The sequence below is a fragment of the Pestalotiopsis fici genome (assembly GCF_000516985.1).
Source record: "Pestalotiopsis fici W106-1 unplaced genomic scaffold PFICI_Scf_7, whole genome shotgun sequence".
NCBI lineage: Eukaryota > Fungi > Ascomycota > Sordariomycetes > Amphisphaeriales > Sporocadaceae > Pestalotiopsis > Pestalotiopsis fici.
Genome location: NW_006917097.1, coordinates 1,479,162 through 1,493,949, shown reverse-complemented (window position 1 = coordinate 1,493,949; position 14,788 = coordinate 1,479,162). Strand labels below are relative to the sequence as shown.

Sequence of the window (14,788 nt, the reverse complement as noted above, 5' to 3'; positions counted from 1 at the left end):
CTTTTCTCTTACTGGTATTGGCCTGCGCCTAACTTGACACCATGTATTTGTCTTCTTGGCCTTCAGGGTCTACATCTCTTGCACAATTGCTACTTTTCTTGGTCCCCATTGCAGCTTCACTGTCGTCAAGTCTGGAATTTAACAACACCACATTTGACTTTGTCATTGTAGGAGGAGGCTTGTCAGGATTGGTAGTCGCCAATCGACTGAGCGAGACTTCTAACCGTGAGTCGGCCACCATTACCTGCTTTGGAATCATCAGTCTGATCGGATACCGTAGACACTGTGCTCGTCGTGGAAAATGGCTATCTTGATAAAAACTACAAGACAGAGGTCCCCTATGCTACCACGGTGCCCAATCCAGCCGACATGTGGAATATTAGCTCGGCACCAGAAACCTGGCTCAATAATGAAACCTTTACCATCTATGTCGGTTCCGTCGTTGGGGGTGGTTCCATCATCAATGGCATGGCTTGCACTCGTGGATCATCTGGTGACTACGATGCCTGGGAGCGACTCGGTAACCCGGGTTGGGGCTGGGACGGGCTTTTCCCGTACTTTGCGAAGAGCACCAATTATACGCCACCTCTGCCAGAGATCGCCGAGCAATATGATGTCACTTGGAATTCGTCCGTCTGGGGAGACGACGGGCCGGTGCAGGTCGGCCATGCCAGTACCTTTTTTCCCGACACCAAGGTCGTCAGGGCATCATGGATCGCCTCGGGGGCGCGAAACCTCACAGATGGAGCAGACGGAGACTCGATGGGTTTGTCCTGGCTACCGACCGACATGGACACGCGGACGGGCACGCGGTCCTCTGCGCGAGCTGCATACTATGAGCCATATGCTACTCGTCCCAATCTGCACCTTCTCACGGGCCACCGAGTCACCGAGATAATCTTTGAGGACGACGGACTGGTAGCCCATGGGGTAGTTATACAGTCTCGAGAAGACAACTCCACCATGCAAGTATTTGCTGACAAGGAGGTCGTTCTCGCGGCCGGAGCCATATTCACTCCTCACCTCCTACAGCTTAGTGGCCTTGGATCAAAGGACGTCCTCGAAGCTGCAAATATTATAATCAAGAAGGATATGCCATCTGTCGGATCAAACTTCCAGGATCACCCCGTGGTTTATATGTCTTACAACATATCCAATCAGTCGTTTCCCGATCCTCAGTCGTTAGATAAAAATACAACATTTAATGAGACTGCATGGGAACAGTACACGGAGAGCCGCACAGGTCCATATACCAGTGGTCTCATAGGTTACAATGGGAACAGTGCTCTGTATTTTACTCTCCCGGGCGTGGTTGCAGGGCATGAAGAACTTGTTGGAAACATTACGTCTCAGAGAGCGCTCGACTATCTACCAGATATCTACGCCAAGGACGCGGCGCTGCTCAAGGGGTTTGAGGCGCAACGATCCATTGTGGGCCACCTCCTTGGGCACAATCAATCGTCTTGCTGCGAGCTGATTCCGTCCATTGTCGGCTCTGCCACGGCCAGCCTACAAAAACCATTGTCACGGGGTACCATAACGCTTGACCCCGCTGATCCCGGTGCGCTGCCCATTGTCCGCTTCAACACGCTCATGAACCCGGTGGATGCCACCATGATTGTGTCCATGGTACGGAAAGAGCGCGAGCATTGGTCTCTCCCAGGGCTCGCTCGGTACTCGCCTGTCGAGTACTTGCCCGGGGTCCAGTATCAGACCGATGAAGAGATTCTGGCGGGTTCTATTGCAGCAGGCATCGTGAGGCCCAGCTTTGCGCACCCGAGCGGCAGTTGCCCGATGATGCCGGAGGAGTTGGGTGGCTGCGTCGGCCCGGACCTCCGTGTCTACGGAACGCGGAAGCTGTCTATTGTGGATGCGTCCATTATACCCATTATCCCGGGCACGCACCTGCAGATGACCATGTACGCCGTGGCCGAAAAGGCCGCGGATATCATCAAGGAACGGAATTAAACTACTATAGTCCCAGCTTACGGCATCTTGGCATCATGTTCTAGCCATCAGACAAAAAGCTTATCGATGATGGAATATGATTCTCTCCATTGTGCTCTATGAAAGCACTCTAGTACGTGATGTGGCCTGCCATGTGTTCGGCGTTGATACACCAATGATGCATCATAGGTATGAACCATTCCTAACCGTTCATGATGTAGAGTCTCACCTCGCCTGTATCCAAGTCAGTACCCACTTGATATAGTTTGTCCATCTTCAGCTTGCCAACCACTGCTTTGGGCCAGTAACGCTGGAAAAGTAACACAACTCAAGCAATATGTGTTTCTCCGTTTCCCCAGATCATGGCGCCGAGACTTTTTTTCTTTCCGGGGCTCAAGTTTTCGCACGTACCACGCCGTCGAGGCCCTCCCCATCTTCTGATGCCACGTGCTTCGTACGGACGTTGAAGATGATTCAGATTAGGTTCCCGACGCCACGCCACAGACGGTTCGGCAACATAAGACAGCCCTGCTGATACCTACGATTGGACTCTACGCACAGTGGCGGCATACTCGAACACGGCGTCTTTGTGACTTTCTTTTTTCTTTCTTTTATTTTATGATAGAAAATGGTTCAAAGGGACCTGTCAAAGAGCAAGACGCCTTCGCCCATGGCTCCGATAGTGACACCACATGGAATAACAATAAAAAAATATATAAAAAAATACAAATAAAACTGCCGCTCGGGCTTGTAAATTGATTTTGTTCATCCCAAAAAGCTAAACACGGCGCTGGCGCACGGCCGTCCTGGACATTTTGTCGTGTTCTGTACGGGGCCTGCCGCTATCGCGTCCCCTTGGCCATGGCCTGGTGATCAGTGTTTGAAACATGTCAGGCATCGAGGCTCTTTTCTTTCCGCACCTTGTCGAATCAATAATGTCCTATCGGTACTTTACACCATAGTAGGAACGGTGTCGAGATTACAGATTCAAGGAAAATAAAGAAGAAGAAAAAATAGGGGACTTGGCCAAGGTTGAGAAAACGATTAATGGTCACGTTGGAATTTGCATACCTATCTACCTTCCAAGGTGTCCGTCAATCTTAGGCCTGCCTGTCAATGATCCTATCGTGGGGCTCGGGAGCAGGTGCGGGCGGAAGGGACGTGCCTAAAATTCCTAGCCAACGCTAGCTAGCCTGTAGACGATGCCTCTGACTTTCTCATCTGGAACTCTGTAAGGTAGCAGTAACTGACCTGGGTGACAAATTTGCCGTTTGGTACAAGGAAGAACCTGTTTCTAGGGGCTATATTCGTTGCGTCTGATGTTTTTGATTCACGGCCGCTTCGGTATGTCGGTTATTTCGGTCACTGGCTTGATGCTCACATGGAACTCGTGTCGGAATATTTTATCGTTTTACTTTTTTTTATTCAATTTATTGTCAATTTAATCTCGATTATCATGGTGTATATATTATGAAAACATGGACAAATGTATAGAAGTCACATTCTTGGCAGGTAGTTTCTATAGCCGATGAAGAATCAACTGCATAAAAGGCCCGAAAATATTCATCTTTTATATTGCCAGGCCATAATACTGATAATAATGGATGTATGACCTTTACGCAGTATCCTGAATATATTGAAATTAAGCGGCCGTGCTCCATTGTGCGAAATATTTCAATTATAAAATCGAATTCTTTTTATTTCTTTTTTTTTTAAAAAAAAAAAATCATTTATCATTTATTTTTAATCCTTTGACCCTGACGAATGCCTAGTACCTTTGCTGCATGGCACATACAAGGTACGTATGCACATACCACCATGAAGTGACAGTGACAAGGCTGCGTTAGCTCGGCCGAGATCAGCGGTATGGGGGGTTTCGAGTGAAGCCATCGTGATTTAGATGTTTCCCGAGTACCTGCGGGTTAGATACTTTGAGCCCTTGATTGGGTCCTTTTCGCAGTGCGCCAAGATGCCTGCGACCACGTTTTTTTACCTTTTCTAGAAAACGCTCCCCCCAAATGAGGAGGATGAGGAGAAGGGGCTGCGCGGTCGAGCTAGTACAACTACTCATGTCGGGTCAGGTCGCCGGAATTAGCCTCCCGGTGCACGTTCTCGAGTCAGATTGCTTGTCCAGATTGGGGCATACAAGGAGAAGGAGGCCGCTTGAAATTGAAATAAAGTTGGGCGCGCGCCCTCTTCTTTTGGTAGGTTGAAAAGGCAGTACTAAGGTCAAGTCAATGCCCACCCCCGGTTTCAGGGGAACTCTCAGGGTACTTCGTACGGAATACTACCTAGTACTCATCTTATGTCACTTGTGAAACAGGCTGAGCGTCGGTCGGGGTTCATAGTGAGCAAGTCCGCCCAGTTAGTACCCAAACAAGCCCTTTCTGGTTTGACAAGTTGGAGGAGGGCTCTCCAATCTGTGCGAAACGGGCATTCAATGTCACGCTTCATGCTCTCCATTGGGCAATGGATGCGCATTTTGTAGAAATGTCACGGTCGGGGATTTTCGCCCTTGTCGTGAGCATCAATCATGTCTGTCTGTCTGCCTTTACCCTATGGTACACAATGATACTTTTCGAGTCAGACTTCCAGGGTCTCTTCAGTGCCTTGACACGAAAAATATGGCGGCCCCGGCTGCCCGCTAGGATACCTATCGCTCCCCCACACCACTGTCACGAACAGTGAGACCCGGGGTGGGGCCGTTGGGCTCAGCGTAGCGAGACAATACAGAATCTGACAGCTTGCTAGCTTCAAAACCGTAAAAGTAGGACGTCTGTACTACCTACATACCAGTACCGAAGTCAGATCATATTTCGGCAGTAGAGATGCATGCCCGCGGGAAAGTGGCAGCATGGAGGATCAGCGACCAAAAGGTCTCCTTTAAGAATGCCATATTCAAGAAGCTCGATTGCCAGGATGCCAGGCACACTGCGCCGCATACACAATAGGGTAGTGACGAAGAAAGAGCCTACTACTATTAAGATTTGATCCGATTCATGGCGCCTAGAGATTGGATTTTGGTGTTGGGCCTGGGCCCTTGGGCCCTCGTCGACACTGAGCGATCACTTGGCTGCCCTACACTTGGCATGGGGGAGAATTGGCGGAAACTCAAAAGAATTGAACAGGGTCAAACGGAAGCTGCAGGGCTGCAGCTTTGATAGACATGCATAAACGTCATTGAAGGCTTTTCCTTATTGTAGATCTTGACCTATCCCAAGGAACTCGTGGTTGACCAGATAGGGGACAATGTCATCATAGGTACCAACCTGAGTCAGCGAATTCCCGGTCTCTTCGATATCCGTGCTAGATTGAATCTCCTTCAGCCGGGGGTTATAGGCGGCTAGTGTTAGCGGGTGAGAGCGTTGCATGGTGTAAGGACGCACGATCGCAACAGGGAGATGGATTTTTATTTTGTAAATAAAAAAATATAATATTTATTCATTATTTTTCGTGATTTTTTATATCGATCAAAGCTGAATAAACAGTCTCTACCTTGTATCATTTCCGTGCTAAGATCGACAGCGGATAATGAACCCAGCACGATGCCTGGGTGAACCTACACGCTACGACATTCATTACAATTGCAAGTGTTATAAGGCAGCCATGTTAATAAGTGCCCCATTCGCTTGCGAACGATTGCGAAGCAGCAAAGCCTCTGTTGCAAGATCTCCTAATTTAGATTTTTTGACAGGAACGGGCTATATTCACTCTTGGTTCACGAATTACTATAATGCAACGGCGGCTCAGCGACCTGGGATTTCTTTGAGGCTCAAGCCGTTCGTAGTGCCAAAGGCGGCTCGGAATCCTGATTCCACATCACAAATGCGGCGCTCAGCCATGCGTACAGAGCATAGTAGCTTTCCGTTTGGACCAGGTGATACTACGTGATGTTGGCTACCTATCTTGATTTGGACGACGTAGCATCCTCTGCCGTTGACCCTCCCAGGCTCCATTCCGCGGAATTGACACGATCCACTGCGGTCAACATGCTGCCGCAGCAGTCTTTTCCTCCTCTCCATCCAAGCACGGCAGACGAGTTGGAAGAATGCCAAGGGGGCCTGCTCATTATGAAATACTAAGGGATGCCGCGAGCGAGAGCCGACCGGTGTGCAGCGTTGACGACCGTTGCCGGGATTATCGTACCGGGGTCCTGGTCTACTGAGCCGTTTCCCCGGATCCGCTAGCGATGCGCCCTCATCTGGTCCAAGAGATGAACATGACCTTTCGGAGAGCGATACAGCGGCCGCGAGAAGCGCACATGGCTTTTTTCAACGGTCCGGCTTACATTGCGGTGGCTGGCTGGATCGTGATCAAAGTTGAAGCTTTCCGTAGTAGTCAATTCTTGTCATCACGAGGTTCTTGGCATGAGTTGAGCGGGAAATGTCGTGATATTCAACACTTTGTGTGCCATGACAGCTTGGCCAAACCAAGTCTTTCGAAATATGAAAAGGCTACAAGAAATGGATGTCAGGCTTTACCCTGTAGTGGAAATAGATCATGCGAGGAAGAAAATAAAGTCCTCTGCCTCATCATCTCTTGTTCAACCAAAGAAGTTGACGACACATGGTATTGCTGAATCCAACCTCAACTTTGGCTTCAATAAGGCATCCTTCAGCGCGAGCCAACCCGTCGGGCCGAACCAGGGTGTAACATTAAACTTGCGAGTGGCTTGCGTCGCGAGAGGAAAAGAGAGAGAAAGAGCATGGGTCAGTTGGTCATGAGAAAGCAAGCCCCCTCCGCAATCATCCCCTCTCTCTACGTCTGGGTTTAAATGTTTATGCCCTGATGAAAGCCATCCACGCGTTCCCTATTGCGTATCTCCTGTTTCGAGCCATGGGAAATCGAATGTCTGCTATTTGCACGGATCCCATTCCGTACCTTACCCTCGGCTGCTAGCTAGGGTAATGGGGTTCAAGTTGCTTCACATGGCAAAAGACTACGGCAACTTCATCCCAGGCCAAAATCCCATTTGGGTGACCGAAGCCTCGACAGGGGAGGGTTTGAATAAATCAATGACTGGCTTTTATTTTATTTTTTTTTATTTTTTTCGGGGATAAAAAAATATTTTATGGGTATTATATGATTTTATTTTTCTCCATTCCCGAAGCTTCGGATCGCGATCAAGTTCCCCCCGGTGGATATTCCCAGGAACCAGGGCATGCGATGCGTATGGCAAAAAGCCACCCCACGACCTCCATGGGGGATCGCGAACTGGCCCAACGGTCGAGCGTCTTCTGTTATTGTCCCCATTCGCATTTCGCAATCAACTCGTAAAAGCACCAACATTTTTGACACCCGAGTAAAAAACTCCAGCGACATCCATCGTCGAAGCGAATTCAAGCTAACATGCTCTCCACCACAAGGCTACTTCAGGTGTCGGTCGGCATGTAGGTGCCGCTCCCTGCTGAATCACCAAAGTATATTTATGGTCCAAACTTAATTTGGCCAAGATGCCTGCATTCAACTGCCATGCTTGCATCTGATCGTGGGTAAATGCTAGGGGAGAGGAGAAACTTCGGTAGTCTTCCGGGACACGCCTTATTGCAGCCCCATCTTTTGTTGGCAGGAGAATAAAAAAAGACGAGATCGGGTAAAGAAAAAAAAGGTCATGGCATAACCAAAGAACAATTGTGACCATATGAAGATCACTGTGTCATCTTATTTTAAAAAATCCATGGAACCGAGGACCATCTCCGCTCACTACCAAAGCGTCGGCGCGGGATTTCCGAGGCCAAAGGAAGGGTACCTGGCGCAGTTTGGGTTGCAAGGGGAGGGAAATAATAGTAAAACCAGTATGAAATAAAATAATAAATTATTATTCTTATTATTATTATCTTCTCGTCCAAATATAATATTCCATTTTATTCTTTTCCACTGAATAATTGCAGCTCCTGTTTCTCCAAAGATGAAGCGCTAAGGACCTTGCTGCGTTTCATTCTAGTGTGGTGTAAACCTGGTCAGTCTGTTGTTCTCGAAGCCTCCCAACTAACGTCTACCGGCAGTGTAGCAGTGAGACCTGTACTTGGTTCATTCTCATACGTGAGTGTGTGTGACCATGTTGAAAAACAAATCTCACCCGAGCCATTATTTTTACCGCGGGCCCATTCTCGTCAAGTGCCGATGCAAGATGGACGTGCAGAATGTACTCTGCGATACGCGATGTCCTGGACGCCTACCTTACTACCTACTGCGGAAAAACATTGCTCAGGTGATGGATGATGATTTTAGTCCTGCTTCTCCGGCGGCTGTTTATCATGTACAATTTATTTTTGTACAAAACTTGTCATCTATGCACCGGGCGATGCGCCCTGATAAAATGTGACAAGATGAAATCGTAAGCAGATTGGATTATGCACACACAAAGATGATCGATTCTGTGGATGCAATCACATTGTCGGTATTAGCACTGATAGCAAGCACCTAACCCACCTGTTTTCCCCCGGGTTCTCCGCAAATGGGCGTTCCGCGTTCTAGTCCCCGCGGGTAGATGCTGCTTGTGACCTCTCCCGTCTAAGCGCCCGCTGTTCGTCCCATCAACCGCCGACTGTAGACGCCTCGGCACACGCACATGTCTTGAATCACATCTCTAGACTTCAACTTGGAAGTCGTCATCGATGCATTTCCATTGCTCGATGCCTAGGGAATTAGTCGAGACTATAATTCCGTCCCTTGTGAAAGTGAACCAATTATGGACGTTGTGACCATCTGAGTGGGAAAGGGCATTCTCCAGCCTACGTACGTACAGTACAATCACGCATCATAGCGAAACAGATTCACAACGTAGATTTGTGACACGAGTTTTGAGCTAGTCCTTCTTCTTTGCCTCGCTGCCGCCCACGCGCTGGTACTTTCTCTTGTCTTTCCTACTCATTCTGGTCTTGTCTCTCGTGCCTCTGCCGCCCTCCCAGAAGCCGCGGCCTTTTCTACCAATGACACTTCTGCCGCAAAACAGGCATGCCTCGACGGCGTAGTTTTGCTCTCGACTACACCAACCGCAAATCATGCGGTTTGCCCATTCGTTGATATGATCCTCGGCAGCGTCGTGGCACTTGTCGCAGGGGTGCACTTTGGCGCAGCACGAGAATCGGAACCATCTATAGGAACGTTTATAGTGCGGGCAGGTACCTCGGTCCGGTAGCGGCTCGCCGGCGTGGAGGCCGAGCTTCTCTTGACGTCGCTTGGGCCCCGTGGACGGTGGTAAAGCTGCACCATGTGATATGGCCAAGAACTTGACTTCTGGAATTTTGAAAGTGAATTTTCCGCTGTTCAGAACGTTGTATTAGTGAATTTGATTCCAAATGTACAAGAAATATCAGAAGTACGTACTGGCATTCTCGGCAGACATTGGTAGTAACCTCGCCTCGAACGGATACGAGACCGAGGCCTGGTGTTGAACACCTGCCGCAGGTAGGCACAAATGTACTATTACTCTACGTTAGCATATTTGCCCTCTAGAACTCCGAATCATACAATCAATCTGTGAGACTCACCTCGGAAGCATGTCAGCAACAGTACAACCTGCGACATCTATGAACCCTGCTCGGACCGAGTTCTGGTGAACCATCTCGGGTCTGAATTTTACTGTGAAAGCCGTAGCACACTTCTTGCAACTGCTGGCCTTCTCCATGTTGGGCTTCAGTCCAGTCACTTCATTGATGGTCCGGCATCGCTCGCACTTTACGTTGAGGCCAAGAATAATGACTTGTAGCAACTCGATACCGTGTAGTTCCACGAGGGGAAACGAGATTGATGTTCCACTTTCGACTTGATGTGCAGCCTCGTAGACACTCGTGTTCATTCGTTCCACTAAAACGCCGCCACCATCAGAGTCGTCTTCCGAGTCCCAGTCATCGCTTGAATCCTCGGAATTTCCATGCTCGTCTATGAGTGTCCATTCTGGAGGCCGCGGGATAACTTGGATATGAGTCTTTCCATCCTTGTCCACGGGAGTACGTATGTCCAGGTCTGCTGCATGCTGCTCCACGCCAGCATTCTGCGATTCCAACGTAGTCCGCGCGAGGGCAGAGTGGGCTGTCTTTGCCAAGACATGAATATTCTGCGCAAGGTAGTTTAGGTGACTCATCAAGGTCATTTGTTTCTGCTGAGAAGCACGGGCGAAAAATAACTCCTCCAGCGCTTCTGCATCCTGTGACTCGACATCGTTCAACAGAATTCTCAAGGGCTGCAGCGGGTAAAGTAGCGGAATGATCAACTGAACGGAATTGACAGGGCGAAGTTCAGTCGGCAGCTCCGATCGGCGCCTGGGGTCCAGCGGGAGCGTGTAGACTATGCCATCGGCGGATTTATGGAAGAGGGACATGCGACCCATGCGTGCTTCCAGCTGCCTCGTTTCTTGAGCTCGTCTAGCTTTGGCCTCTATCATTTGCTCTCTAGTGAAAGACTCATCTAGGACATACGGCCTCGCGGGTACTGGCGCCTTGACAGGTTGTGGTGTCGCCTCTCGGACACTGTTCTCGCCCGAGGTTGCCGGTGAGCTGTCTAGGTGCCTGGTGTCCTTGAACGTCATGAGCGTCACCGTCTCGGACTTCTGCTCTGACAAGAATGCCTCGAGGTTCTTATCCAGTGCATTGGTAAGGTTCAGAAGAGTAGCACTCTGCCTCTCGCCCACGAGCTTGTCCCATCCAGCCTCAATGTTGATACTGAATCCGCGCGGGATGTCCTTGTTCTTCACCCGAAGAAGAGGGGCTTCTTGTGGATAGTGCCTTGGGACTTGCACCTCGCAATCTAAATAGTCCAACTCAAAGGGAAAGTCGGGATCTGACGGCTTGAGGTGAAACGACACGTTTGTGACGCCATTTTGAAGGTTCGATATCTGCGCGGCGAATCGCTTCTTGAGCTGCTCAATCTGGTATTTCCTCGGATCTTGGGTCTGGGATTGAGGCACAGGCTTTGGCACAACGCGATTGGATTGTGCAGCTTCTGTTCTTTGACTCATGATGAGCAACGTAGATGTCGGCGCTGCAAACACTCTGGATTGTGGAATTTTGAGCACGTGGTCTGATGTAATGATGGCCGCTGTACTTGAGCGCTGTGGGGCGTTTGGTTGCCCTCTGAGGGAAACGGCAGGCAACCAATGGATTAGCTGTGCTGGCTGTCCACAGTATTTGTAATATATATGGTTCAATCAATGCTCGAGGATTTTAAAAGAGGACAGGACGCCAAGTCCCAAAAGATTGAGGTGCGATATTTGGAAATGGAATAGCCAATTGCTTCATGGCACTTTTAAACACTGAATTTGCCCCTTGGCCAGACCTATGACTCCCCAGGCTGAAATGTTTACCAGATGGTTCAAAATGAATCATATCCGCCGCCAGCGCCGCTATGCGGGTGTCGCCAGCGCTAGGCAGGTGGCGGACAATGAGCTGCTGTTGTTGCACCGCCAAACTTCTGAACATACCCCAGGCAACAAATTCAATTATTTCCTTGAAATAGTTTATTCGATCTTGGATGAATCCATTCAGACCGTGGAAATTATCGATTGTAAATACCATGCGACAGAAGTGGCAATAGCGGCCATTTTGGGATTCAGGAACAGGGGAAAATCTTGATATTTAATAAGCGTCGTCTTTTATTTAAGGAACAAAACTCCATTCTAAGCACACGCGCTCCACGATGCCCTGTTGCACGATGATCTCAGACAAGGGTGTATAGGAACTTTTTTTTTCTCTTTTCACTGGGCAAATAGACTGATAGAAGGAAGATTTAGGGCAGCAACATAATGGTCAATGATTTGGATATGTTGCGATTGCGAGGCGTTCAGAAGGAGAATGAAACAACGTTAGCTCATACAAACTACTTGAAAAGCATGTTATCACGCAAAACTATAAGAAATATATGCATGCTTCCTGTCCTTTGTGGCGGGTGAGAGTCTTGTAATGTAGATACCGATGAAATGATGCGGCATAGCCCACTTTCATAACATACCTAACTTGCGTTGAGAGACTATTTCGGCTCTCACTGACAGGACGTCAATAGGTCGTGTCTCGTTATCAAATATGATCATATTATCAACGCCGGCCAAGCCCACGACCTGACACCATAAGACGGGCCCAGATCTTCATTGATCTATATACATAAATACTTTGAAATCGACATATGTTACACAACAAAGATAGAATTAAATTATATAAAACAACTATTGATAATATAATAACAGATTCAATACAATGAAAGAGATTATTCCAGCTCTGACATCGAGATACACATCAGATGACCATGAGTTGCTATTGATTCAGTTAATCTACAAAGCGATCCAACTAGCTACCACAAGCTGATTCATATTACATCATTTGCATTCGCTGCGCAGCATATACAACAATTTTGCAATATGTCTGCAACCTCTGAAAGACATAGTCCGATGAACCAAGATTGGTACCGCAGAGCCATATATGAATATTCGACTGCGATCTCGATAGCGCGTCGCGTGCCAAACGACATGTGTGAGAGTAACTCCAACCGCCCATTCATGGAGGGTTGCCAAGTGGGATCTCGGCGGCCCCAACGATCTGGTTCACCAACTAGCATCGGAAGAATTCAAACGCAAGGCTGAACCAGCCAGTAGCTGGACAAAGCTGGGGTACTTTCGGGGGAATGGCGGATCGAATGGGGTTGCGGCCGTCATTTTGTGTCACGTTGAGCCATGTGCCCGTGTTGAGACATTTGGGACAGACCACGTCAGTGTGAGACATGATACTCACGATTGAGCAGTACCTTATCTGGCCCCTCTAGTTGAAAATAAAAAAGAAATAAAAACATAAATAAATAAAAAAAACTACGAGTTTTGAGATTTTATTTCTATTTTCTTGATTTCATGGGGGCTTTTTTTTTTTTCCTTAGTAGAGTAGCAGGGGACTTGACCAAGCTTTTTTGCCTAGTTTGTGGGCATCAACAAATCAAGGCCCTGAGTCTGTGGATCTCAACTGCCGTAGCAAACATGTATGAAAGTCGGAATAAAATAATAGGCAGTGCTTTCACCAAGATGCCGGGCGCACCTTTGATTGTGACTGACGGGCCTTCTATTCTGGTACAGCTGCAGCCTCCCCCAGATCGCATTTCAGGTCGAGATTATAGCATACCTAGGTGGGTAGGTATGCAGTTGCTCTCTGACTCATGGCGAAGAAATGCAAATTGATAGGATTGGAGACGAGAGGCGGAAATGCTCAACAGGTCACCGTTCACCATGCCGCGACGACGCCGTGCAGTCCACCACGACTGTGCATTGCATATAGGCGTTGTCCGTGGGCAGTATTTGGTATAAGTTTCAGTAGACGTACCCAATGTATCCCACCATTCCGCGGTACATTACCCGGGCGGTGCGATACCAACCTGCGCCTTTTTGAACCCAACAGCCTCGACTTGGAACCCGTCCCCGGGACAGCGGGCGCTATACTCTAGTTGGAGGTTTCTTTTTTGGTGTGCGTTGGCTCGACCGTATCTTTTACCACTTGTCCGCCGTCTCGGCGAGTCATCACACCTAGCATTGATAGAGAAGGTGCCAACTCATTGTGGCAGACATTGCAAGAGGATTTCCAGCATCTCACTTGACTTTTATCAAACAGCACGCAACTCTCGGGTTTGCGTCATAATAGCAGCGGACCGTGCTCACGGCTCGGGTTTCCAGCATCATGATGCCCGTCACATGTCGTGTTGGACAAGGTAACAGGTTCAGCGGGAAGAACCCCCCACTATCATTCGAAAACCCCCCCGTGAGCGCCGAAACACCCAATGAGCTGGAGATGGGGTGCCTGTCCCCCCCGCCCGCCTTAGCGATATCTCACCGCCGTAGAGGGGGGAGGGTCTGACCTGGACGTGCATAAAAATTAAGGTCATCTGCTGAAATACCGCTGAGCTGGCAGTGCTTTTTGATCAATGACATCGCTTGTAACATGGGCTATGTCTCCCCAAGCGTCCGGATAAGGCAGACATGCAACAATGGCATTTGTGGCTTTTTTTATTTTTCCGTTCCCTGTTTTGAAGATATAACATGAATTTCGAAATAAATGTTGATTTTATTTTGGATATAATCGCAAAAAGTCAAAAAGGGACGCAGGGAAAAGGCGCTGCTGGTACGGCTTGTCGTAGACGAACAAACTGCCTTGCGGGTAGATGCACCGCCCAGGGCTGTATGTATGCGGGCTTACTTGGATATACTCCCCACACTTCGCGGGATTGACTATACGAACAGTGTCCTGGCTATGCTGGCCGTGCCGTTTGGAGTATGTAATCTCGACTCTGTGACTTGTGTGTCACCGAAATACATACTCCGCAAGTCGCATCCATCATTGCATCGCACTTCCGCCCGCTGATCGCCTCAATGGTTTTCTGCAAGCCGCAATGCTGTGCACCTATCGACACAGCCGTGACTGCCCAGTCATCCTTGTGCTCTACCCACCAGTCCATGATGCATACCTACCTATGGAGGGTGGGAGGCCACAAAGTCCCTGATCGCAGTCCGGTTCGCAGATCCGTCGCAGTGGGGCCCGGGAAGCAACGGAGCTATCTCGGGGCTGCATTGATTTATTTGTCTTGCTTCGGATGTGCCCGCGGCAGCTCATGCCAATGTCTTGATTTTCGCACACGCCAAGTTCACCTTCAATGAGCAATGGTCGTCCGGGGCGCTCCTGGTAGACGATTTTCAGTCTCTCCATGCCGAGAGCTTCGCACGAAAGATGACTATCAGATTCAGTTCTCGGCGTAGGATACTAGTTGATAGGTACTCATAGCAGTTGCTTGCTAGGAGGTCTGTACCGAACTCCTCTCACAGATATGCATGCATTGATTATCCTTATCACGTTCCTCGCTCAAGCACGGTATACAC

At 48.9% G+C, this 14,788-nt stretch overlaps 2 protein-coding genes across 2 annotated transcripts; one reads left to right on the top strand and one right to left on the bottom strand.

Moving 5' to 3' along the window:
- Window positions 1-41: 41 nt before the first annotated feature.
- PFICI_10112 (uncharacterized protein) lies at window positions 42-1,968 on the top strand (the record flags this gene model as incomplete). Its single annotated transcript, XM_007838693.1, has 2 exons — window positions 42-225; window positions 281-1,968. The coding sequence occupies 2 exons, from the start codon at window positions 42-44 to the stop codon at window positions 1,966-1,968; spliced, it is 1,872 nt and encodes a 623-aa protein (XP_007836884.1).
- A 6,787-nt stretch (window positions 1,969-8,755) lies between these two features.
- On the bottom strand, window positions 8,756-10,906 carry PFICI_10111 (uncharacterized protein; the record flags this gene model as incomplete). The annotated part of the gene is made up of 3 exons (XM_007838692.1): window positions 8,756-9,212; window positions 9,277-9,372; window positions 9,441-10,906. 3 exons carry the CDS (start codon window positions 10,904-10,906, stop codon window positions 8,756-8,758), a joined length of 2,019 nt encoding a protein of 672 aa, XP_007836883.1.
- Between the last annotated feature and the right edge of the window lie 3,882 nt (window positions 10,907-14,788).